General features: G+C 33.5%; 1 protein-coding gene and 1 non-coding gene across 5 annotated transcripts; one reads left to right on the top strand and one right to left on the bottom strand.

The window, feature by feature from the left end:
• Positions 1-238: 238 nt before the first annotated feature.
• Positions 239-345, top strand: LOC131013822 (small nucleolar RNA R71). Its single transcript, XR_009097900.1, has one exon. It is a non-coding gene; the product is annotated as a small nucleolar RNA R71 (small nucleolar RNA).
• A 14914-nt stretch (positions 346-15259) lies between these two features.
• On the bottom strand, positions 15260-20101 carry LOC131010322 (SUN domain-containing protein 4). Of its 4 annotated transcripts, none has more exons than XM_057937788.1 (6): positions 20007-20101; positions 18972-19725; positions 18081-18347; positions 16129-17654; positions 15968-16053; positions 15260-15561 (listed from the first exon to the last, which is right to left on the bottom strand). In XM_057937788.1, exons 3-6 carry the CDS (start codon positions 18238-18240, stop codon positions 15318-15320), a joined length of 2016 nt encoding a protein of 671 aa, XP_057793771.1. In that variant the 5' UTR covers positions 18241-18347; positions 18972-19725; positions 20007-20101; the 3' UTR covers positions 15260-15317. The 4 variants fall into 4 exon arrangements, with proteins under 4 accessions (XP_057793771.1, XP_057793769.1, XP_057793770.1 ...); XM_057937786.1 differs by having other exon boundaries at positions 19210-19725; XM_057937787.1 differs by lacking the exons at positions 18972-19725; positions 20007-20101 and adding an exon at positions 18736-18964.
• Between the last annotated feature and the right edge of the window lie 4413 nt (positions 20102-24514).

The raw sequence follows: 24514 nt of genomic DNA, 5'->3' as shown, positions 1-24514 counted from the left end.
GGCGGTCAATTGAGCCGTCAAAAGAGCTATCGGATCCGAGCTTGTTGTAGCCGCCACCTTCTTCAAGATGATCCTCTCCGTTGGGAATTGATGGCAATTGGTGGCCAAGTTCTCTATGATGTGAGCGGCCTCCGCGTGGCTTTTCTCCAACAATGCTCCATTGGCCGATGCATTCATGTCTCTTTGCATCTCACCACTACACCCGGTGTAGAATACACAAATGATTGTGTTTTGATCTAAACCATGGTTAGGGCACTTCCTTAGCATCTCTTTGAATCTCTCCCAAGCTTCGTAGAAGGATTCTCCATCAAATTGGTGAAATTGGACTATGTCCTTCTTCATTTTCATGGTTCTACCCGGAGGGTAGAACTTGTTGAGAAACTTTTGAGCCATGTTCTCCCATGTAGTGATAGAACCACCCTCTAAAGATTGGTATCATGTCTTGGCCATGCCCCTTAGCGAAAAGGGGAAAAGTCGAAGTCGAATGGCATCCTCCGGGACTCCATTCATCTTGATGGTGCCGCATATCTCCAAGAAGTTTCCAAGATGTCCATTCGGGTCATCTTGGGAAAGACCGGCGAATTGGTTTTGTTGTACCATATTTATGAGGGCCGGCTTGAGCTCAAAATTTGTGGCGTTGATTCTCGGGGCATTCACTCCTCCTTGTTGGATAATGGGTTGGAACATATTGCTAATAGGTGGTGGTGGAGGTGTATTTCTTAGAGCTTCTTGCTCATTGATTTTCCCTTGCATGGCTTCTAATTGCATTTGAAGTTGACGGATTAAGTCGTGATTTTCCGCCATAGCTTCCTCCAACTCTCTATCTCTTCTTGTTCTTGCTTTGTTGTGTCGACAAAAAGCTTCAACCTCAAGGTTTATAGGTATAAGAGGTGCACCCTTAGATCTTGTGTTCATACACTACCTATCAACCAACAAGAACAAGAAGTCAAAACACAATCTTAAAATAGAAAACAAAAATTAAAGCAAGTAAAATGTCTAAAGTAGTTAAGCACAATGAAGCAAAATATCACAAGCAAAGAAACTAAACTAATCCCCGGCAACGGCGCCAAAAACTTGTTCGCTAATATTTTCACCACGCCGCAAGTATACGGGTAGTTGTAATATATGGAAGCAAGGTCGTATCCCACAAGGATTAGTAGTTCAATCTAGTGATTATCCTAAGTCATTATGCTATAGCTATTTAGACTAAACGATGGAGTGATTGGTTTGATTATCTACTAATTACTTAACAAGTGCAAAGACAAATAAAACCAAATAAGCAAGTGGATTAATAAGATGATTAAGGCGATTTAGGGACTAGGCATCGATGATTAAGTAAAAGACTTCAATTATAGCTCAATATTAATCTTGACAATCCTAATTATCTAGAGTGATCTCCCAACTAGTTCTAGCCCCCTCCCGGACGACTAGAGCGGTAGATTACGGGTCATAGTTGCCGTCCCCGGTCAACTTCTAACCTATAACTCCCAAAAGCACACAAAGATCGACATACTCTCACCCAACTCTCAACCTCCCGGTTATCGAATTGATATGTTTCAAACACCTTATCTATTGCAATTATCCTCTCCCGATTCAATGTGCAAATTAGAAATGCATAGAATGTGGCCAACAATCCATACAAGAAATAAATCAAGGGTTTGAAAAGATAATGTGCAAATGAACAAACAAGATTTATATTGAGCATAAATAATCAATCCATTACAATAATCATCTAGCCTAATCCCCAAATCAAAGAGAAATTTAGCCTAACATGTTCAAACACAATAAATCAAAGTTAAAGGTGTACATAATGAAAGAGAGAGTAAGAAATGACAAATCCTATTTATGAGCTTCTTCTTCCTTCTCTTCTCTTCAATGGTCTTCAATGGTAGATGGGTGTGTTGTTGGAGGCTAGGGTTTAGTGTGTGGAGTGTTGGGGAAGATGAGTGATGGAGAAGAAGAAGAATGAGAGAAAAAGGGGGAAAATGGGGTTTAAGGGCTGAAAAACGCGACTCCGCTCTTTTCCCGCGGTCATGGCCCGCGCCCGTGGTGCTCAAACGTGGGCAAAACTCAGGGAACCCGCGGTCCCGCCCCGCGGCCGCGGGTGGTGACCGTGGGGGGGACCCGCGGTCCCAGCCCGCGGCCGCGGGTGGTGACCGCGGTACACCCCTGGACTTGAGCACTTAGCCCGCGGTCCCACCCCGCGGCCGCGGGTGGTGACCGCGGGCGATACCTTCCCCACGACGCGTGACCGCGGCCGCGGCCTCTGTGCGCGGCTGACTTTGTCGGCCCCGTTCTCCCTCGTCCGAGCTCCGATTCGGGCGCCGTTCACGCTCATGGATTCCTCTCGAGACGTACTTCAATCCTATGCTCTCACAATTCTCCAATCAACTCTTGATTTGCCCTGAAAATATTCAAAAAATATACCAAGCAATCAAAACTTCATAAATACTCAAAATTGGGATACAAACACATATATGCAATCAATTCATGGGGAAAAATGACAACAATTCGTGTGATATTGAGGTATGAAATCCATGTTTGTCACGGGTTAGCTTCATCAAAGGCTAAACCAACTGTTTTACATGAAGACAATGCTGTTTACATCACGCAACTCAAGGAAGGATACATCAAAGGCGACAAGACGAAGCATATTTTTTTCAAGCTCTTCTACACACACGACCTTCAAAATGATGGCGATATCGACATTCAACAAATTCGCTCAAGTGATAATCTGGCGGACTTATTCACCAAGGCATTACCAACATCGACATTCAGAAAGTTGGTACACAAAATCGGCATGCGTTGACTCAAAGATATTCAATGATCTCAAGTTCAGGGGAAGCAGTTGTACTCTTTTTCCTTCGACTGGGTTTTGTCCCATTGGGTTTTCCTAGCAAGGTTTTAATAAGGCAACATTTTTGTTTTAGGGATTGGTCAATCAAGGGGAAGTCTTGTAAATATATCTTCTAGATATATCTTATGTGTGTTGACCAAGAAATCTCCCTAAAACCCTAGCTTCCTACTTGTATAAATAGAGGCCTTTTGGCCCTCATATTGAATACGCTTAATAAATATTCTCTTCTCTATTCTCTCGTTTCTCTCTAGTTTATAACAATATCTTCAATATAAAATATTTTCTTCATTATGTCAATGAGACCTAGTTGAAGTGGCAAAGTTGAGGAATTCAACGACTCTCCATTGTGAGATGTATTAGGCTCAATTCTAACGGTGTAGTTTTCTCTCCTTTGTGTGGTGTGTGGTCACACCTGTGTGCGGTGTAAATATTTTAGGGACTTATTTAATTATATATATATATATATATATATATATATATATATATATATATATATGGTGTGGTTCTAGAGAGAACTGCATTATTTGTGAGAACGTGAGAACCATCAAATCTAATGCATCCACTGTAAAAATTAATGCATTCGCTGTTAAAATTAATGCATTCGCTGTTAAAATTAATGCACTTAAAAAAATAAAAATAAAAATGCTCCATTCAGGATTCGAACTCAGGATATGCATTCATCCAACAAGATGATGCATTCACCGTAGATCTTGATGATTGAATGACTAAAAATGGTTCTCCGTTCGTCTTTTATTTAGTGGTTCTTTCTTGAACCTCTCCTTATATAGGGTGTGTGTGTGTGTGTGTGTGTATATATATATATATATATATATATATATATATATATATATATATATATATATGGGAGAGTTCAATGGAGACCACTCCCCTATATAGAGAATGAAGACCAAATCAGAGTCATTGATCTCACCAAAATCAATGAATCAGATTCATCCGAATTCTTCAAGTTTAGGAAATCCCGTAAATTCCTCATTTTCCAATTGTGGGAACCAACGAACATAAGTATGTTTATTTGTATGTTCATTTGTTTTTATACGAACATTAGTATGTTCATTTGTTTTTTATACGAACACATCGATGAACATTAGTATGTTCATAAGTTCATAATAATGTTCGTTAGTTCCCAAAATTGGGAAATGAGGAATTTACGGGATTTTTTAAATTAACTTGAAGAATTCGGATTAATCTGATTCATTGATTTTGGTGAGATCAATGGCTCTGATTTGATCTCTATTCTCTATATAGGGAAGTGGTCTCCATTGAAGCTGACTCTATATATATATATATATAGTTGGTCATAAGGGAGGGCTAGAATAAAAACACTCTTAAGTGTATAAAATATAAATGATTTACAGCCCTTAGATCATCAAGATCTACGGTTGATTCGTAACCCTTTTGGATGAATTCATGGTCCTGGGTTTGAATCCCAAAGGTAGCAAAAAATTATTTTTCACAATTCGTAACCATGTTGGATGAATTCGTAACCATGTTGGATAAAATTCGTACATTAAAAAACGTTTATATTTATATTTTAAGAAGTGTTTTTACTGTAGCCCTCCCCGTTGGTCATATATATATATATATATATATATATATATATATATATATATATATATCATGAGGTTCTGTCGTAATTGAAGACTGCTGTTAAAATAGTTTAGTTCTCAATTTTTCATTTTTTGTATAGTCTTTTGCCGTTTTCCAAATGAGGGATTTAATTCAGGAATGGTTGCAGCACCAATAACAATTTACCAAAAGTTAACAAGGCAATTACGAGTTTGAACAATTAAACTTTTTAATTAGCAGCAATTAACCGTAAATTATAAAAGAGACGCATGAATAATATATTTGTAATACTGAATAAAAAAGTATCGATCCAACAACAATGGCTGCAACATTTTTATTAGAATGTAATTAGATAAGGAATAATTGAAATCAATTATAATGGACACATAAACTCACAAACACATTTGCTTGGTGTGGTTTTTGTGTCGCATCTAACACCAGTCAACCTAGCATATATTTTCACGCAATCTCCGCATACTTTGATTCCTTTCTTGGCGCATAATGGATTAACATAAGAAGCTGAGCAATTTTTTGCTTCAACAGAGACTATTAATCCTCTATCATCTGCATAATTATATGTCAAATCGATTAACACACACACAAAATCATTAGCAAATCAAGTTGGTAAAAACCTACAATATGTTTTTATTAAAGTATATAAAATCTCAAACCTGGAATGAGGAAGCATAGAATAACCAAAAATACAAATTTCACATATATATTTTGAACCATCTTTTCTCATAGTATTGGCTAATGTTAATTTGTAGTGTTTATATAGACATAAGCATTAATTTTCAGTGTAGACTTTAGTAACTTAATCTGATGAGATTGATGTGATCATATTATTTAATTCTATATATATATATATATAACAGCAAATATATTTTAGTCATCACAACATTTCTCTATCATTTGTGCTAATCCCATGGGCTTACCTTTCATTCCAAATTTTAAATATTAGAATGTGTATATCATTTAATTTACTTTAATTCAAGATATGAATGCATTAAATCCTATATTAATATTTATTTTCCATTTTTCCCTTCACTTATATGGAAGTATAATTATTGAATTTTTCTTTATTATACTCCATTTGTTCCATTTAACATGATCATTTTACCATTTTGGACTGTCCCATTATAAATTACCAATTCCAAAAAATGAAACCATTTCATTATTCTATACTATTACTTTTACCCTTTAATCACTATTCTTCCTAATACCGTACTCAAAAGTAAGTGATCATACTAAGTGAGATAAATAACAATGAAAATTATCGTTGTTATGTAACTGTAAGATAAATAACAATATTGTTAATAAATTTCATTATTATAACTAATTTTCATTCAACGAAATATTGCTCATTTTAGTGATGCTATTAATTACATAATGCATCTAAAGCATAATATAATTTATATTGGAACAATATACTCGCGTGACCATTTTGAAGAATGAAACATAATATTTGACCATTAATTGAAAAAACATAAAATCTGACCATTTTTTACATGTTAGAACTGTTTTGCCCTTAATTAGGGCGGATCGGATTCGGGTTTGCGTGCGAGTTAGACAAATACTATTAATTAGTGCCAAAAGTATCAACCGAAAAAAAAAATCCAAGTAAATTAGTACTTTTGTGCCAATAGTGTCATATACTTGTGCTGATACATTGTCTTGTCTTATATAGATGAGTACGATTATATGATCATTTTGAACACTTCCCCGCAGGGTTTAGATTATCCATTTAGGGTTTAAATTCCTCACTTATGGTTTAGATTCTCCATTTAGAGTGCTGCATGAATGATACTTATGGTCATATTAGTGTCATTAGTGTCATTAGTGTCATATACTCTCTCTCATGGTCACTAGTATCATTCGTGCATGACACTATTGACACTAATAGTGCCAAAAGTACCAATTTACTTCAAAAAAAATTAGGTGAGTACTTTTGGCACTAATAGTCCCATATATATGTGTCTAACCTACGTGCAAATTCGAATCTAGTCCATTTTAATTAAGTGTAAAACAGTCTTAAAACGTAAAAAAAAAATGGTCAAATTTTGTGTTTTTTCAATTAGTTGCCAAATATTATGTTTCCTTCTTCAAAATGGCTATTTCAAAAGCACTCCCATTTATATTTGTACAAATAAATTGTTATTAAAGATATATAAATATCAGTTTATTATTTCACATTATCTTTTATTCTTTTTCGTACGTTGTTTATTGGAATTTTAAAAAATGTAAATTTTATTTAATGATGTGTCGAGAGATGCTTTTTAATTATTATCATCATCATTATATATGTAGGTGTTGTTACGTTTTCATTTCCTACAATAATCCTTGATCTCATACATGGAATTAATTTCAAGAAATTTTTGTTCTTAATTATCTTCGTCCCGTTAAAAGCGGCCACGTTATTTTCGACACAGAGATTAAAGAAAAGATTGTTATATTTTAATTAAGTATAATCCATCAAAATTAAAGAATTAATTAAGTGTGGTCCATATTCTTCTTCTCACTGCATCTGAGTCATTTTCTGACCGCCAGCGAGTGCTTGCCTTAGAAGAGAGAGTGGTGAACAAGAAGACAGAGAGAAGTGAGTGAGAGAGAGGTAAACAAATGAGGATTTAATTAGAGCCCTAATCTTAATTAAGTGGACTTAATTAAATACTAATATTTCTACTTTTGGAAAGTGGCCACTTTTAATGGAACAAACCAAAATGAAAAGGTGACCACAATAAATTATTGGGACAAAGGGAGTAAATTTTTTTTCATTTTATGCCTTCTTAGCTCCAGATATTATTTTAAAAATTCTTTTTAATAAATTAACGCAGGCGTCACAACAACATAATTCTTGAAAATTAATTAATTAAATAATAATAATAATAATAATAATAATAATAATAATAATAATAATAATAATATATTTCTATCATCGTCCGACAATCGATTAATTAGTAATCAATTTATTTTGTGTAATATTATTTTCGTAGGGGTTGTGGAGGTTATATGTACACACCTACACACACCCTGACACCCACACCCACACCCATACAGCCGGTATAAGTAAAGGATCATGTGAGAATCAATTTTTTTCGTGAGAACGGAGAATTATGAATAAATACATAATATATATGAACAAAAAATTGTCAAATCGTGAACAATTATAATATATAAGATACATGAACAAGAGCTAGTCAGAATTGTTCACGGTCTGATTATATGTTGTTCATATATATTACTATGTGTTTGTTCATGGTTCTTCATTCTCATGAAAAGATGTGGTTGTCACTTGAATATTAATAGTTTTTACATGATTCCTTCCATCTATGAAAATTTTAGTGTGATTTTGGGGGCACGAATTTTAATAAATGAATAAGAGGTGTGTATAAAGTTGAAAAATAGACCCACTAAATTTGAATGAAGAAAGAAATCCATCAAAATCGATGTGTTAAATTATTGAATTTTTGTAAATATTGAATGTAAATGAGATTTAAAATATAAGGGGTGATTCCCAAAAAAAGAAAAACTAGTATAATTTTTATGGACGGACGAAAATAGTAATAAAAATACAATTTTCTTAGATAGATGGAATATAACTCAAATCATCTCATGCGTCCCATGGGTGATTTTATTATATTATACTCCCTATATCCTTGAAAAATAGTCATTTTAATACATCTACAAAAAATAATTTATTTCTATTTATATATACTATTTCACAATATATTACCTCAATATATCAATTTATTTATCTATTTTACTATATGGTAGATCTCTTTCTGATATACAACTTGTATATTAGATTTAGTAGCATTGCCCTCGTTATGTTGTTTGATTTGAGCATGAAGCTAAAATTTTAAAAAATATACACCTTCGTCCCACAAATAACTTCTTATATTTTCTTTTTGGGACGTTCCCCAAATAACTTTATATTCATTTTGGGACATTATCTCACCACTAATAATAATTTATTTATTCTTACTTTTCAACCTTTTATCATTCTCAATACTAATTATAACACTTTTTCACCACTTTCAATACTAATTATAACAATTTTTCTCTATTACCAATACACTTAACAATTTTTCTTTAAGACCCGTGTCGTTCCCTACTAGGAAGTTAATTAAGGGACCAAGGGATTTATGTGTTGTGTGGTTTATTGCATTTGTTGGGTGGTTGATTGCAGGGTGTCGACGTCCAAAAACAGCAGTGCCCCTACCTCTTAAGCCACGACGGGTATCCGACGGGTAGTGGGTGTGGTGGGTATCCGACGGGTAGCGTGTGGCGGATACTCGACTGGTGGCGGGTATCCGCGGGTCGCGGGTATGAATGGCAAATAGTAGTGACTGGCAAATAATTTTTTCGAATATACATTTTGCTAAGTCATGTTAAGGATGAAAGTCATCTTTAATTATTTTTTTCATTTTAGTTTGATGTGTAACGCAGACCTATATCATCTTAACAGTTTTTTTTAGTGAATAATATCCATAATTTATAAATATATTAAAAAATAAATTTTACATTTTTTTATATAAATTATAACATCAAATGATACCCGTCGAAATTCGACGGGTTACACACTAGTATATTATTATACATTAAGTGGTTCTCATAGTAATTTGAGGGACTATACACTAGTATATTCAGTACTTGTTTGATATCTATATTTAGAAATGAATTGATTAATAAAAGTAAGATAAGTCTATATATGGTTATTGGTGTAAAAATACATTAACTTTGGACCAATTTTAATTTTTTACACGAACTTTAAAAGGTGTCAAATTTTAACACGAATTCTGTTTTCAGTCAAATAAAGCTGACTTGGCACCCTAGAATGATGATGTGGACAAAGCGGACCTTTATAAAAAAAATTATTGGTGCATGAATACGTACCAACTTTGAATTAGTTTTGATTTTTTTTAATACGAACTTTGAAAAGTGCTAAAATATACACCAACTTATTGATGGTAATAATTTTAAGTTTTAACACAAATTCGAATTATCGAATTATGTTAAATTTTAAGACATTTGTTTTGGTTCATCTTGAATTATATCTATGAAAGTAAGTTGGTAAAACATTTAACACGAACTCGAATTTTCAGATAATGCATCAATTTCTGTAGTTGAATCGATAGTTGTCTTTAGTTGCTACTCATTCATGTCACTTTGCTTTCATAGATACAATTCAAGACGAACCAAAATAAATGTCTTAAAATTTAACATAATCCGACAACTTGAATTCATGTTAAAATTATTACAATCAATAAGTTGGTGTATTTTTTTTTTTTTGATATTTTTTAAAGTTTGTGGTAAAAATAAAAATTGGCCCAAGATTGGTGTACTTATACGCCAATAACCTGTTTTATAAACATTCGATTTGTCCACATCAGCATTCTGGCGTGCCAAGGTAGCTTTAATTTAGCCAGAAATATAATTCGTGTTAAGATTACTATAATTAATAGGTTAATGTTTTTTTTTTTTTGACAATTTTTAAAGTTCATGCAAAAATCATAATTGGTTCAAAGTTGGTGTATTTTTGCCCCAATATATAAAATATGAGTTTTTCCCTCCATTTTTTTTCTCTCTCTTCTTCCACCAATTTTTTCATTATTTTTTTTTCTCTCTACTTCTAGCAATTTTATCTCTTCTCCTTTTTTTTTTCCTTCTAAATATCGTCAGATTTGATTCATGAAAAAAATATTCAATATGCATCTCAAATTTAAGTTTGTGACAAGTTGCCTTTAATATTTTTCAAAAATTATTTAATAGAAAACCCTTGAATTCTTCCTTCTTGATTTTTTTGAAGGGTTAATTTATTCAGTTTTACTTTACGCATTTCTTGAATTATGACAGTAAAATCGACCTGACACAGCCCAAAATTATCGGATTGCAATTTCACCAGCCTACTTAAATTGAAAAACATTTTTGTGCTCAGAAAATTAAAATTAGACCTATTCCGCTAATCTCGTATTGTTGTTTTCATTTAAAATTTAGTTAATCAATCATAAAAAATTCAAAATCCACCACAATCTCTACTATCGCCCCCCCCCCCTTTTTTTTAAACCTTTTTAGACATAATCGACTCAACATTATTACCGCCGCTTTCTCCCTTCCGTCAGAAAAATAGTAGATGCATGTGGTTTGAATTGTAAAATATGTTCAACATCATGCATATTTTGTGTTTCATATTAAGTTGACAAATTATTAGCAAATTTCACATTATATCAAGGGGTTTTGGCAAATAAAATCACGAACTATTTCGAATTTGCAATTTTAACGTGATTTTTGAAGTATGGCGAATTAAATCACCACTTTTTCAAATTTTGCAATTTCGTTCCCCCAATTTTTTTGGATCGTCAGAGTGTTTTTATGAGGCCTAAATGACATCATTTCGTACAACTTCATTAAAAAATTCTCCAAATTATAAAGAAATTGTATCATGTATTTGCACCATAATTTTCAATATTAAGCAATTTTATAGAAAGTAACTTCGTAACATGAATATTATGTAACGAACTAATTCACGTAAATTTCAACTCAACATTCAACAACCGAAAAAAATTGGAGGGACGAAATTGCAAAAATTGAAAAGGTGGTGATTTAATTTGCCACACTTCAAAAGTCACGTTAAAATTACAAATTCAAAATAATTAATGATTTTATTTGCTAAAACCCCTTATATCAAACATTTGTATATATATATATATAGGGTTAGGTTCTATTGAGAAGAACAAATGTGTTGAGAAGTTGAGAAGCAATTTAATAGATGAACATGTCAATTAGTTTTTATGAACGCGAGTTTGATCTGGGGTTCGATCCTTGGCGGTGGCGTATTTTTTAATAAATTAAATAGATTCGTATGTTCGTCAGTTATATTTGGTATGTTCAAAGAATTTATTGATCTAGGTAATTGCCATGTTCATCAAAATGTCTGACATGTTCATCTATTAGATTGCTTCTCAACTTCTCAACACATTTGAGCTTTTCAATTGAACCACTCCCTATATATATATATATATATATTATTTTTTATTTTTTATTTTTTTGAGAATTAAACATTTGTATATATTTCTTGTATAGTGTATTTTGCCATTTTGCAAATTATGGATTTAATTCAAGAATGGTTGCATTGGATTACGAGTGTGAACAGTTGAACCTTTTCAATTAGCAGCAGCAAATGACCGTAAAATAGAAAAGAGCATACAATAATACATTTGTATACCGAATAAAAAGTATAGATACAAATAACACTGGCGACAACATTTTCATTAAAATGTAATTAAATAAAGAAGAATTGAAGTCAATTACAATCCACACTTAAACTCACAAACACATTTGCTTGGAGTGATATTTGAGTTGCATTTAACACCAATCAATTTAGGATATGTGTCCATGCATTTTGTGCATACTTTGATTCCTTTCTTCTCACATAATGGATTAACATACGAAACAGAGCAATTTTGTGCTTCAGCAGACACTAATCCTCTCTCATCTGCATAATTATACGCCAAATCCATTAACACACACAAAAATAGCAAATCAAGTTTGTAAAAACCTATGATATGTTTTTATTAAAGTATATAAAAACTCAAACCTGGAATGAGGAAGCATAAAATAGCCAGAAACAGAAATTTCACAGATATATTTTGAACCATCTTTTCTTACTTTCAACGATTGTACGTATATAATGTTGATTTGTGTTTATATAGAGAGGACCTAGACATTAATTTTCGGTGTTGATTTAGTTACTTAATCTGATGAGATTGATGTGATCATATATATTTAATGAAAATTGTGTCTATAATGTGATTATTTAGGTCGACAATCAATTCAATCAAATACCGGATTTCCGCTCCCTTCTCAAAATGAAAAATACCGTATTTCCGCTATGTATTACTCCTACTACTGAATGTTTCAGCTAACATTTTGGAAACTTGTTTAATTTATTAAACCAAAATCAAGTTGTTAAAAAATTAAAAGATTTTTTCATATTGCATTTAAGAATTACAGCTATTTATAAGAGAAAATAATCTTAAGCTACAACATATTGAGATCGCTATATATTCCCATTATCTTTTTCATAGTATTAATTAATGAAAAACCGGTCTTATATATATTCTTCCTTTTTAGTGTTCTTGAATTTTACTTGATGCATTTCTTGAATTATGACAGTAAAATCGCTCAGACCCAGCCCAAAAACTATCGAATTGCAATTTTACCAGCTCGATTGGAAAATTAACATTTTCATTCACAAAAAGTTCAACCCAATTCGGTTTAATCAGCCATTGAAAATGAGTAGCTAAATATTTATTGATTACATATATTTATTCAAGACATAAGAATATTACTCTTCATTATTGCATGGTGGATGGGATTTAATCAAAATCCATTATTTACTAACAATAATAAGAACACCCACACATCGAAACTCCTTGATAGAATACACAAAAAGTATTCAAGAGCTTGGCGCCATAATCGGCTTCGCACTTGGGATTGCATATACCAATTCCTTTTGTATCGCAGCTCGCCGGAAACCTGTAGCTGCACAATTCTTGCGCCGCCGCCGCCGACGACAGACAAACAATCACAACCACCACAAACATTGCCCACACCTTCGCCATATTCTCAATTCTAATTAAATATGTTCAATTTTCTCATTCACATCTCCCTTTTATAACAGCAGCTCTTCGGGTTTTCAAACATCAAGATGAGATCGAAGACATCTTCGGATAATCTCACCGCATCCCTAAAGATTGACTCATTAATGCTAAAGTTCATCGGATTTCTATGATTTAAACGTTGTTTTTGGTTTTTTCTTCCAAAAAAAAAAAGTATTCCATTTTTTTGCGAAATATTGAAGTCATAAAGTAAGGATTATACATCTGCTCAAAGAGACGATGAAGCGCAGTCTGTTGGTAAGATGCTTCCCCTCCAACCAATAGGTCGGGGGTGAGCTAGAGTGTGAGTGGGTTTTTTTCTTTCTTTTAAAAAAAAATACATCTGCTCAAAGAAAAAGTAATGATTATATATAACTTAATTAATTTGAAAGAAAATGAAGATTATAATAATCCGAATTCTCATTAATTGCTTGAAAAAAAAATGCAACATATTACTTATTAGCCTTTTCATTTTTACCAATTATTGGGTGCGGCGGTCGCACAGTCTAGCAACAGGTTGACCCGCGCATCCTGCGCTTCTAATTATTACATTTATTTATAATAATTGTTACTGTTAATTAGTATAATATATACATTTGTTCGCATAAATGTATATTTATGTTAATATAAGTAGTTAATATCAATATTGTGAAAAATGTAATGTTTTAAAAAAAATATCTTTCTTTATAATAATAATAATTAATTTTTATTATAACAATAATTAATTTTTATTACAACAATAATTACAATTAATAGTAATATTTTTGAAATATTACAATTCTCCATATCAAATATTACTTTTCATTATAAAAATGATTACTTTTAATAAGCATAAATAATTACATTATTATTTGATCAAATAATTATTATCATAAGAAAAAGTAATTTATTAATATGTATAATGCTTTATATTGAATGGAGGTAAATATTTATATTAACATAAGTATACATTTGTGCGACCACATGTATATCTTATGCTTATTAAAAGTAAATTAATACTCTTATTAGGGTTTAGGGTTTAGTTTACAGAGTTTAGGGTTTAGAAAATATAATATACCCTCCATCCCAAATGAAATGTCTTGTTTCTTTTCGGCACGATTATTTTGAAAATTGTTAATTATATTATTAAGTGGTGTAGTGTAGAGTTGAAAAGATGATGTGTCCCAAAAATTCTACTTTTTGAGGATAATTTTTTCCATAAAAGAAAACAAGACATTTGAAGTGGGACAACCCAAAAAGGAAAACAAGTCATTTCATTTGGGACGGAGGGAGTACTTTATATTAAATAAAGATAAATACTTATATTTATATAAATATACATTTGTGCGAACAAATGTATATCTCATGTTTATTAAAAGTAACAATTATTATAAACAAATATAATAATTTAGGATTCAGGGTTTTAGGTCTGAGGCGCGGGCCGGATCGAGTGCGGGTCAGGGGCGAACCTGTCGCATAGTGTGCAACGATCGCACCCAAGACCAGCCGTTTCATTTTTGTTGTCGATGAGATAGATTTATCCATGGGATAATACCATTATTCAATATTTACATTTTCTAACATTTTCTACAAATTAAGGTATTAATGAGAAAATGCATTTTCTTATCCCATTTGCCCAAAAAGCCTACTAGTTATTCAATAAAAGATGGAAAATTTAAGGGTTAATAGTGTTGTACTTTTTGAATTTTCAGTGTTTCTCATAAAATATCTCAAATTTTTATTTTTTTTCATAAAATATCTCGCTATATAAAATTAGATGACGAAAAAATGACAAAAAACTTAACTTTCAACATTTTCCAACAATGATTAAGATTTTCCAACAACGATTGTCCCCAAAATATTTCATTCGGCGAGATAAGTCATCTTTTCATCATCAAATTTTGTATAGCTGTACATTTTATAGGAAAAATTGAAAGTTCAAAAAATTTTAGGAGAAAATAAAAGTTCAAGATATTTTATGGAAAATACTGAAAGTTCGGGACATAAAACACTATTAACCCAAAAATTAATAACAAAGATAGATAGCAAGCAACAAAGGGTAAATTTCATAATAGGTATTAATGTGAAAATGCATTTCCTTATCCCTTTTGCCTAAAAATTCCATACTAGTTATTCAAATAAAAGCTGGAAAAATTAATAACAAAGAGAGAAGGCAAGCAGCAAAGGGTAAATTTCATATAAAGTGTGAAACAAAATTTTGATGAAAAAAATCTCTATAATGAGAGAATAATTATAGTAATACTACAGCTGAGCAACAAGTAAAACCAGGATGACTTCTCTGAACAAAATTTCCTGGAAATACAATCACTCCAACTATTCACATTCATGTTCTGTACCGCCATATCCGCAAATGACCTCACAATTGCCAAAAATCCAAATACTACACAAACAAGAAATATCAAAATCCCCTTATTCTCCATGTGTGTCTGATCCCTCCTAACTGTCTCCACTTCCGATCTGCAGTGGAACGAGCGAACCAGCTCAGAATTCATTGCGTACAAATGCGAAGAAGCACACGACATTTGCAAGGTTATTTTGTTTTAACGTTTCTTTTCTTTACTACTTTCATGCAGCCTAGAACTCAAATTAACACAGAGAAAACATATAGTGTGAGTGTGTGTGTGTGTGTGCAGATTTGTTGTTGAGTGTATTGATAAGAGCATTTATCTAGGTCTACTTGTGTTCTATGCACCAAGAAATTAACTAAAGTGTTGATCCCCATATACTAACACCAAACATGGTTTCCCCACAAAATTTTATCTTCAAATGATTCAAACAAACAACAAATAAAAGAAACGGAAGGGCATGCTCTTTGAGTATACAGAAGGTGAGAAAAAGTGGAGCAGCAGATAGATTGATGAACCTGAGAAGGGCATGTTCTTTGAGTATACTCTCCAGCTGCACGGAAACAAGAGATTTCCAAGACAAAAGCTCGCTGATCTCCTCGTTCTGCACAACGAGAGAATGTTTTAGAAGAAGACTACATATGAATGGATCAAGAAACGAATTTAAAACATTACATACCATATCCTCTCGGCTTTTAGATAGACTTTGGAGATCAGATATTATCTTCTCTAGAAGTACGTCCTTGTGTCCGATATCTCTATCAAATTCCTTGAAAATGTCTCCATATCTGGTACTTAACTCCTCTAGGTACCGCTCAAGAATTGCTAGATTCAAATCCAAAGATCTAACCTTTTTCATTAGAATTTTAAGAACTGTATCCCCAGGCATCCGATTTACTTGTTTGTGACGGATTTCTTCAACTGGGTCGGGCACATCAATTTCCAGCCTTCCACGTTTCACATCAGGGGTTCTGATCATAGTATCGGGTTCTTCAACTAGATCTTCATAACCCACACCTTCAGTGCTCACGTGCTGGCTCGAACCTGACTTTTTATCATCTAATATTTCCCCAGATAGGGGCACCTTATCTTGAGCTGAAATCAGATCCTCAAGCATTTTCTCAACAGCATCAACGCCGTACACTTCGATGAACGTTAGTGTGCAGTAGAACTCCGAACCATGATGACTTAACAAGTTCAGTTTAAGGTATCTCGCCCATTTTGGCTCTGGCAGAACAAAGTCTTGAGCGTGTTTCATGTTTACAGCACTAAAATTTCCAAGCTTGACCCATGAATCAGTAGGGTAAACAGCACTGCCTAATAATTCGAAATCTTTCAAATTAGAAGAGTGATGCTCAAAGTTTGCTATTTTAATAGCGTCCACCAACGTTTCTTCAGAAAGCTCTATAACAACAAATTTCTCTTCGGTAGAGCAAGGGTTTCTAAGGTACTTGTCTTTGTCGCTGTTCAAGATATTAGAAGCACCCTTGGCTTCCTTATTGAAAGACAAGACCTTTGCTCCTTTAGAAGCAGAAGCATAATTGTAGTCCTCTCCACCAGGCTCCGATCTGTGCATTATGCTTCCAGGTTTACCAGTTGCATATTTAGTCTTGGAGCTAAATGCTTTATTCTTGAATTCATCAAGACCTATATGTACTCCACGAGACAACTCGTCGGTTAAAGACTTGTCCTTCTCCATATTTCCATGCGAATCAGAATTTTCTTTTGTAGGCAAATCTTTCCTTACGGCAGCTTCCTTGGCAGCCGATTCAGAATTTTCTTTCGCAGGCAAATCTTTCCTTACAGCAGCAGCTTCCTTGGCAGCCGATTCAGAATTTTCTTTCGCCAATTCAACAAGTGATTCACTCTTACTATGATTGTTATCACCATTGTCAGAGACAGTTCCAGCTGATGGGTGTCCGCCTACAGTTACTCTCCGATTTCCATCCCTGTCAAAAGACACTTCCCCTTCACCCCACCTTGTAGTTCCATCTGATGGATGTGTAGTTCCATCTGATGGATGCGTATTTCCATCTGTTAGTCTCCGATTTACATCTCTGTCAAGAGACGCTTCGTCTTCATCCCATCTAGTAGTTCCATCTGATGGATGTCCGTCTATAGATGATCTCTCATTTACATCCCTGCCAAAAGATACTTCGTCTTCACCCCAGCTTGTTGCATTAACAGAATACTCATCTGATCTTTCTGCATCCATCAATAAGGAAGATGGAGTTATTTACTGATGAAAATACCAAGCAAGTAGATGAAGATTATAAAAACAAAGGGAACTAATAAAACTCAACAACAACAATGATGCCAACAAGTCAAAAGATGAGCAACAATGATTAATGTTAAAGTAAGGAGCAATTTACACAAGCAGCTGCGTAAAAAATTCTTCTTGAAGGATATAATTTAAACGGAAGGTCACACATTCAATTATAATACTAAACAATACATTAAAAGGACCAAATACTAATCTTCTTATGAATAAATGCAATATGTAACTTCAGCATTCATCATTGATTAGAATAATGAAGTACTAACTAATAAACAACAACCGAACTGACAAATAAAAGAAGGCTTGTCAAAATAATTAATTCAGTTAAATGGAGAATCAGATAGCCGACCAACCTGCTTGACCATCGCCATGGCCGATCCATGAATTTAAGAGGAAGACAAGGCCCCAGAGAACGACAACAACAGAAAGAGAGACCTTATACAAGCGACTTCTACCACAAATCGCCTCCTTTACAGCTCTTCTTTGTAGAAGAGCTTTCCGTGACCTCTGCATTGCACATCAATCCAGCTTGCTGCAGATCACAGAACAGCTGTAAACCGAGAGAACGAAAACAGCCCTACCCCAAAATGGAACTTTATTTACTGAGGAATTCAATTCACCTATAAAAGACACACATTGACAGTCAGCATATAAGCAGAGAACATCTTCGTATAAGCTAACCACACAACAACATAAATCCTAATGTATCCCACAAACAGTTTCATACGGCTAAATAATGTAAGGAGACAAAAAGGAATAGATCATTGCAAATTTTCAAGATCCGATAACAAATGAATCAAGAAACAGCTCATGATGGGCTGCATATCTCAGCCTACAAAATTCTCAAATGCCAGCAGCCTCCAATCTGTGATTGATACACAGACCGATCGAGATTATATTGAACATACAATGATAAAATCCGCAACAAAAATACCAGGAACAAGAAAGAGACAAGGAATGAAGAAGTATAGTTATCTTATAAGGCGAAGATCAGAAAAAGGCATGGACCTGGATCAATCATGAAAAACATATAATCCACTAACACCACACAATAATTATATAGAAGGGTACAGAAACATGTAATTTGCTTGCCAGCAAAGACTGATGATAAAGTCAAGAAGCTGGCTTGGTTAATAGAGTACAAAATCGAGAATCTATCTTAGCAGTGACGTAAAGTAGAACAAGCACACTTCATGAATAAGGAACACTGCTACCAAGAGCTGATGGGGAGAATTTAGTCCCACCTCATAAATAACGAAATTCAAGAAATAAAGCTCCCAATAATCTCGATTCTTGATCACGTCAAAAGGAAGGGGGAAAAAAGAAAAAGAAAAACATCAAGTAAAACACAATAATATTGAATTGGCCTTTAAAAATCAAGACCCATATTGAGAGATCTAATCCCAAACAAGCAATCCCAAATATCTTGACGAAGAATTCTACACAAGAGAGAAAAAAAAAGAATTTAAAAGACCAACTCACCTGAATACCGCGCCACCCTTAGAATGTCTTTGAAATTGTGAGAACTGGGAGACTTTTGGCCGATCTTCAACAGATGCTCTATCAACTTCTGTTTCTATTTGAAAATAAATAAAAAAATAAAAAAATAAAAAGTCTGTTTTCCTCTCTCTCTCAGATGCAGGCAGCGATCCTTGTTTTTATATACATATCACAACATAACGGCTTTGTGGGCTGGCGTCGGCCAAAGTTTTGATCTTTTTTTCGCTATATAAAGGGATTTTTTTATAAAACGGGAAGTGATTATTCTCGAAGGACTAGGATTTCAAAATCATTCGAATTTCACTCCAACAACGTCGGCTTAGCTGGATAAAATCAACTACTCGTAAAAAACGATTCAGTTAAAACTGTCGGATTCTCCGAAAAAACAAACTACAAAACAAAAGTCAAGATTGTAATTGCGCGGTATCCATCTCACTACAGGGATGAACACAATTTTTAATGGCCGACAGAGAGAAGCAGTGATATAATATTATATTACTCCCTCCGTTTGCCAAGATTATGTCACAATTATTATATCGGGCGTCCGTCAAGATTATGTTACTTTTCTTTTATGACAATGGTCCCATCATCCTCTTTAATATTTTATCCTTACTAACACTCTTTATTTACAAAAAAAAATCACTCAAAATTCAATCTCAACCACTCATCTCATAAAGTGATGGGACTCTTTCTCCACTACATCAAAATCATCATCAATTTTATTAAATTTCGTGCCCAAACAAATTGCCATAATCTTGGCGGATGGAGGGAGCATATACTAGTACTAGAATTTTTCAAAATTATTGTGTGGGAAAAGGGTGGAATTTTGGAGTGAAAAGCTGTAACTGATTTGGTCACTGTAGAAACTAATTAATTAATTTTTATTTTTTTTGAAGCAACTAATTAATTAATTAGGCAAAGAAATTAGTGCCTGTTCAATAGTTAGGACAAGAAAAGGGTCAACTGACGTCGTTTCGTAGAGGTGGAGGAATTCTATTGGTGGTGACCTACTGCTGGGGTGGTGGCGTGGCGTCGGTAGTTTTGAATTTAAATAATTGACGCTGAGCTGGAACCAATTTGGCGCACCAATTCATGTAATTGGGCCCAGCTTCGTCTATTTTAAGTTTTTTAACTGGACTTTTTTTTTGAGGTAACTTCTTTTTTTAATATAATACGAGTACTTTTTTTTTTCTTTTTCGACAAAAAAGAAGAAGCCGGTATTTTTAAATGTTAAAAAAAAATTAATTAATTGAATTCATTTGGATAAGAACTTAGGAGATGATTGGTATGATGGAATGGAATGAGGGTGGAATTGAATGAGGTTAGGAATGGAATGAAGGGGGGAAAGGAATGACAAACCTTGATGATTCCTTTGCTTGGTATGCATAAGGAATACAAGAGGAATGAAATTGTAATTCCTTGTTTGATTCCATTCCTATGATTGGTATCTAAAAATAAATTATAGGAATGGAATGAAATTATTTTGTTTTACTAAATTAACATTTACATCATAACTAGCATTTGCACTCGTGCAACGCACGAATTTTTTTTATATATTTTATTATATATAAAATTTATATTAATTTGATTTTTATATAAAAAATTCTAAATATAATAAAAATTATTGTAATTTAAGATAAATATTTTAGTTTAATATGAAAACATAAAGAATAATTCACATTAATAATTTTATTATAATCACAAATTTGCCGCTCAATTTTGTTTGAAATCAATTTGAAATTGAGAACTCCATTTTTAATATAGTATAGATTTATCAAATTGGCATTATTTTGCATCTCTCATCTCTATTTTGTGTTATATTTGTAGGGACAAACCAAAATTTGAACTGGGGTAAAATCGGAAAGAAAAAAAAATTGAATATTAATAAAATTATATTTTAAAAAAAATTGACGTATTTTCCATGCATATTACTACACAAAAACATGCACCCCCCAAAAAAATTAAGTTTTTCTTGCCACCCACAACCCCCCCCCCTCCCCTATCTTTTTATTAAATTTTTCTTGCCACCCCCAACCCCCCCTCCCCTATCTTTTTATTAAATTTTTCTTGCCACCCCCAACCCCCTTCCCCCAAATTTTTGTATATTTTACTCGCCACCCCCACACCCCTCCTCCCCCCCCCCCAATTTTTTTAGGGTAAATTTGGTTTAAAACAATAATAAATTTTCAAATTTTGATTTTTCCCACAAATATGGCTGAACATCGGTTCAAAACCGAACCGAACCGACCCGATTTATAAAAACTGAATTTTCTATTTTTCAAATCATAAAACACATGCTACTGTCATTTGACTCATTTCAAATAATTACAAAAAAAGCGAAAAGAACAAGAAAAACATGTTGCTGCCTCACATCTCGAAATCTGAAGAGAAAAAAATCCATAAACATCAGCGATTCAATTTCACACATATCAGTCAATTCATAAAACAAGAAAAACATATATTAACAATTCATTCTTAAAACAAGAATGCTACTGCGTGGACGTGACGACGCAGATCGCGGGCTGCTGCTGTTACGGAGGAGAGGCCGGGGAGCAGTCATCGTCGCCGACTCGCCGATAGGGTGCTGCTTGCTGCTGCTGTAAGACGGTGGTCTACTGGCAAATGACGGGAGGACGCAGGTCGTGGGCTGGGCTACTGCTGTTGCGTACTTGCGTGGACCTGGCGAGATGGCGCCGGTCTTCTGGCGTGGCGACGGAGGGGAGGCCGGAGCGGAGAAGGAGTAGTTCTCTAGGGTTTCACTTTGAAAGTTCAGATTCTAGAATATGGGTGTGCGGCACAGCGGTAGTTCACTTTGAAATTGAGAACTCCATTTTTTTTATTGCATGTTCAGGTTCACCAGCAAACGTTTCCCTAAGAACTGGATCTTGAGTTGCAATACCAATGAGACATGTGTCTTCGTGTCATTTCTGCATTATGATGGATGGGTGTGGGTGTGGGTGTGGGTATGGGTGTGGGTGTGGGTGGCGAGTAAAATTTAAAAAAAAAATTGTGGGGGTGGGGAGAAATTAAAAAAAAAAAAAAAAAAATTGGAGGGTGGGGGTGGGTGGGTTGGGGTGGGGAGAAAAACAAAAAAAAAATTGGGGGGAAAGGGAAAGGTGGGTGAGGTGTGGGGGTGACGAGAAAACTTAAAAAAAAAAATTGGATGGTGGAATGGCGAGAAATTTAAAAAAAAAAAAAAAAATGGGTAGAGGGGGTGGGGTGGGGTGGGGGTGCAAAATATATAAGGATAATTTTGTCAAAACCTAAATTTAGGTGAATTAGAAATGGATTGGAATGGATAATACCGTGTGGGAGGGAAGGAATGGTGATTCCTATATGTAAAGGAATGGTGATTCCCTTAAGAATAGTGATTCCTAAAATAAAACTATACCAAGCATAGGAATGAAATGGAGGTAGGAATCACCATTCCATTCCCACCTCCATTCCATCATACCAATCACCTCCTTAATCATTATCCTCAATTAGATAACTCAATCACCTAATTTATTACCCTTTAAAATAGAAAAAAAGAAAAACAAAAGAAAGAGAATTTTTTACTAATAATTCATTTTCATTGTTAAATCAAACACTCAATAAAAGTAATTATTATTGTTATCATTTCACTCCTTTATTTGATTTTATTTTCTTTCCATTGCTTTACTTGAACCAAACGAGCCCTTAGCCTATTCGATAACCAGATTTCCATTTTTATTAATCAAATCAAAATAAACTAAACCAAAAATAAGTTTCGATTTTAAGTTTCTTTAATTTACCGAGCTTGATTAATCTAGCTTAATTGATAGTTTTGCTTTGATTTCAATTCTGCACAATCTAAGCTCATAAGCTCATATTTATAAACTTTTGTAGTAAGTTCATTCCTCAACTGGTTACTGCCATCATAAATATTACTTCCTCGTCCCTGAAAATTATTAATTTAATTTGAAAATATATAAATTTTAATAAATAATTATAAAATATATATAAAGTGAATAAAAGAATCATCAAAATTGAGTGAAGAAAAAGATTTATCAAAACTGATGTGTGAATACTTGATCCTTTTATAAATATTGAGTGTCGAAAAAGTTTTAAATAGTGTTACAACAACAAATTCTCACTTTTATTAAATGTGTATAAAAAATATTCACTTTTATAAATGCAAGCATCATATGCTCAAATTAAGTGAACGGACATAAATACCTTTAGATGTTAATAATGGATTTATTTTTTTTTGTAAAAAGACTTACACAAGTATAAATGTGTTAGAAATCTATAAGAAAAATTTGAAAAAGTGACCAATATAACAACAATCAGTCAAAATTCGTCTGGCTTGTGGCTAGATAATTTAATTGGCTGGCTAGTTCGAAATCCTTATAGTCTCCTGATGAGCTCAAAAAGGGTAAAGGTCACTGTATGTCCCATCGTTTGCGCAAATTCTAAAAAATATCTCACCCTAACGATAATATCAAAACGGTACCTAACCTATCACAAAAATATCGTCCGTGTCCTGCAAAAATTTTCCGGTAATCTGAAACTTACATGGATTACCAGAGTTACACCATGGCAAATCCACGTGAATTCATTTAATCTAGGTGGAATTAGTTTTTATCAGCAATTGAAAAAAGGCCCAGAACGACACCGTTTCTTACGTCTTCTTCTCCTCTCTCTTATATCTTATTCAATCATCTCAACATTTGCCCTAGTTTCAAACGCGGTAGTCTTTTTCTCCTTTCTCTTATATCTTATTCAATCTTCAATTTCTCGATAAAAATCTCTCAACCTAGATCAAAGAATGGAGAACTCTTACAATAAGGCGTCAGTGAATTCATTTGAGAGAAATAACTGCATTCATGGAGAATGTAATCTCCTTCAGTCATTTAGTACAGCTAATCCAGGTAAGAGGTTTTGGAGATGTCGATTTGGAAATTTGATAAGTTTTTTTTTTCTTCTTCAATTTCGTTAAAGTTTCATTTTTTACTTTGAAGTCAAATTTTTTGTTGTCAAATTCTATGTAATTGTCAAAGTATTTGTTAATTTAGTTGGATGATCGCAAATATTTTGTGTGGTACGATGAGCCATTCGATGGAAGAGCGAAATCGGCTCTACTACATTGCATACGGAAAAGCAACGTATTAGTTGAAAATGAGCAAAAGGTTGCAGCCGAAAAGCTTCAAGAATTGAAGGACGACCTAGAGTTGAAGATGCATAAGTATCATGTTGAAAATAGGTCATTGAAGAAGTATTTGAATGAGACGAAGTATAGACTTCATACTTTGTGTTTTGTATTGAT

This window comes from Salvia miltiorrhiza, chromosome 2, assembly GCF_028751815.1.
Source record: "Salvia miltiorrhiza cultivar Shanhuang (shh) chromosome 2, IMPLAD_Smil_shh, whole genome shotgun sequence".
Classification (NCBI taxonomy): Eukaryota; Viridiplantae; Streptophyta; class Magnoliopsida; order Lamiales; family Lamiaceae; genus Salvia; species Salvia miltiorrhiza.
Note: the sequence above shows the minus strand (reverse complement) of the source record. Positions and strands in the feature narration are given on the sequence as shown.

Bases quoted from the DNA above. Each gene is read 5' to 3' on its own strand.
- LOC131010322 (XM_057937788.1), bottom strand. From the start codon at position 18,240: ATGCAGAGGTCACGGAAAGCTCTTCTACAAAGAAGAGCTGTAAAGGAG. The intron at 17,655-18,080 runs GTTGGTCGGCTA...TGATGGATGCAG, and splicing joins CCATGGCGATGGTCAAGCAG to AAAGATCAGATGAGTATTCT. The intron at 15,562-15,967 runs GTTCATCAATCT...GTTCCACTGCAG, and splicing joins AAAGAACATGCCCTTCTCAG to ATCGGAAGTGGAGACAGTTA.